An 814-nucleotide genomic window follows, 5' to 3' on the forward strand; every position below is an offset into this window, starting at 1 on the left:
AGCTTATGATCTTTGTAAGTGGGATTGACACTGACAGTTTATACATATTTAACAACTAATAATTAGTTAATTAGTCATCCAACCAACGTTCTTGCTATTCACCTGGAACCAACGTTGTTAGCACGGCATGTAAATACATTTTTTTTGTGACAGACAAAAATGTTTGTGTGTAATAATTCTTAGAAGCATTACCTGGCTTGGGTTAAACTTATCTCCGAGGGAAAATTTCTTGAGGGATTTGAATTCGATTAAATACTAGTCAGTAAAACATGTATTATTATATGGTTGTTAAAAGGTTTCTGAAGTCACGTGCAAAACTGTTTCCCGCATTTGATTGTTTTCCATGTGTGCAGGAAGGAGGGGGTTGTTATTGATTACAAGTACACCGTCGTGCTGTTGTGTCAGTTCTAATGCATAGTAAATGAGGAACGTCAGACTTAATTATTACGTAAATCAACACATAGTTCAGGTGAAGAGCCTCCACATTACACAAACAGACGCAGATAGCTGTTCCTGGATAATAATGCTATCATGATATTATTATTTCTTGGCCGTAGGATGTAAACACTGAAACTTCATATAAGAAATTATCATAAATGTCTCTCAACATTACTTGTGTATTTCTTACCGTGAAATCGTCTATGTCGAAGAAGAGGGTGAGGTAACAGATGGTGACGAGTAGCAATGTGGGAATGTACGTACTGCTTATGTAATAGCCATATAGGTTCCTTAGTTCCACCATAACCTGAGGACAACACGCAGCGAGAATCATCAAATATCTATACCATCTGGAAGTAGGTCGTCATTTCTTGAA

At 36.7% G+C, this 814-nt stretch overlaps 1 protein-coding gene across 1 annotated transcript in view; it reads right to left on the reverse strand.

Annotated features, from left to right (window-relative positions):
- The window catches only part of LOC119585311, a gene marked incomplete in the record, with an annotated part of 15,901 nt that overhangs the window by 612 nt on the left and 14,475 nt on the right, over window positions 1-814 (reverse strand). Inside the window, 1 exon segment of the mRNA XM_037933986.1 lies at window positions 629-745. Coding sequence (XP_037789914.1) covers window positions 629-745 — 117 coding nt within the window.

This window comes from Penaeus monodon, chromosome 19 (genome assembly GCF_015228065.2).
Source record: "Penaeus monodon isolate SGIC_2016 chromosome 19, NSTDA_Pmon_1, whole genome shotgun sequence".
Classification (NCBI taxonomy): Eukaryota; Metazoa; Arthropoda; class Malacostraca; order Decapoda; family Penaeidae; genus Penaeus; species Penaeus monodon.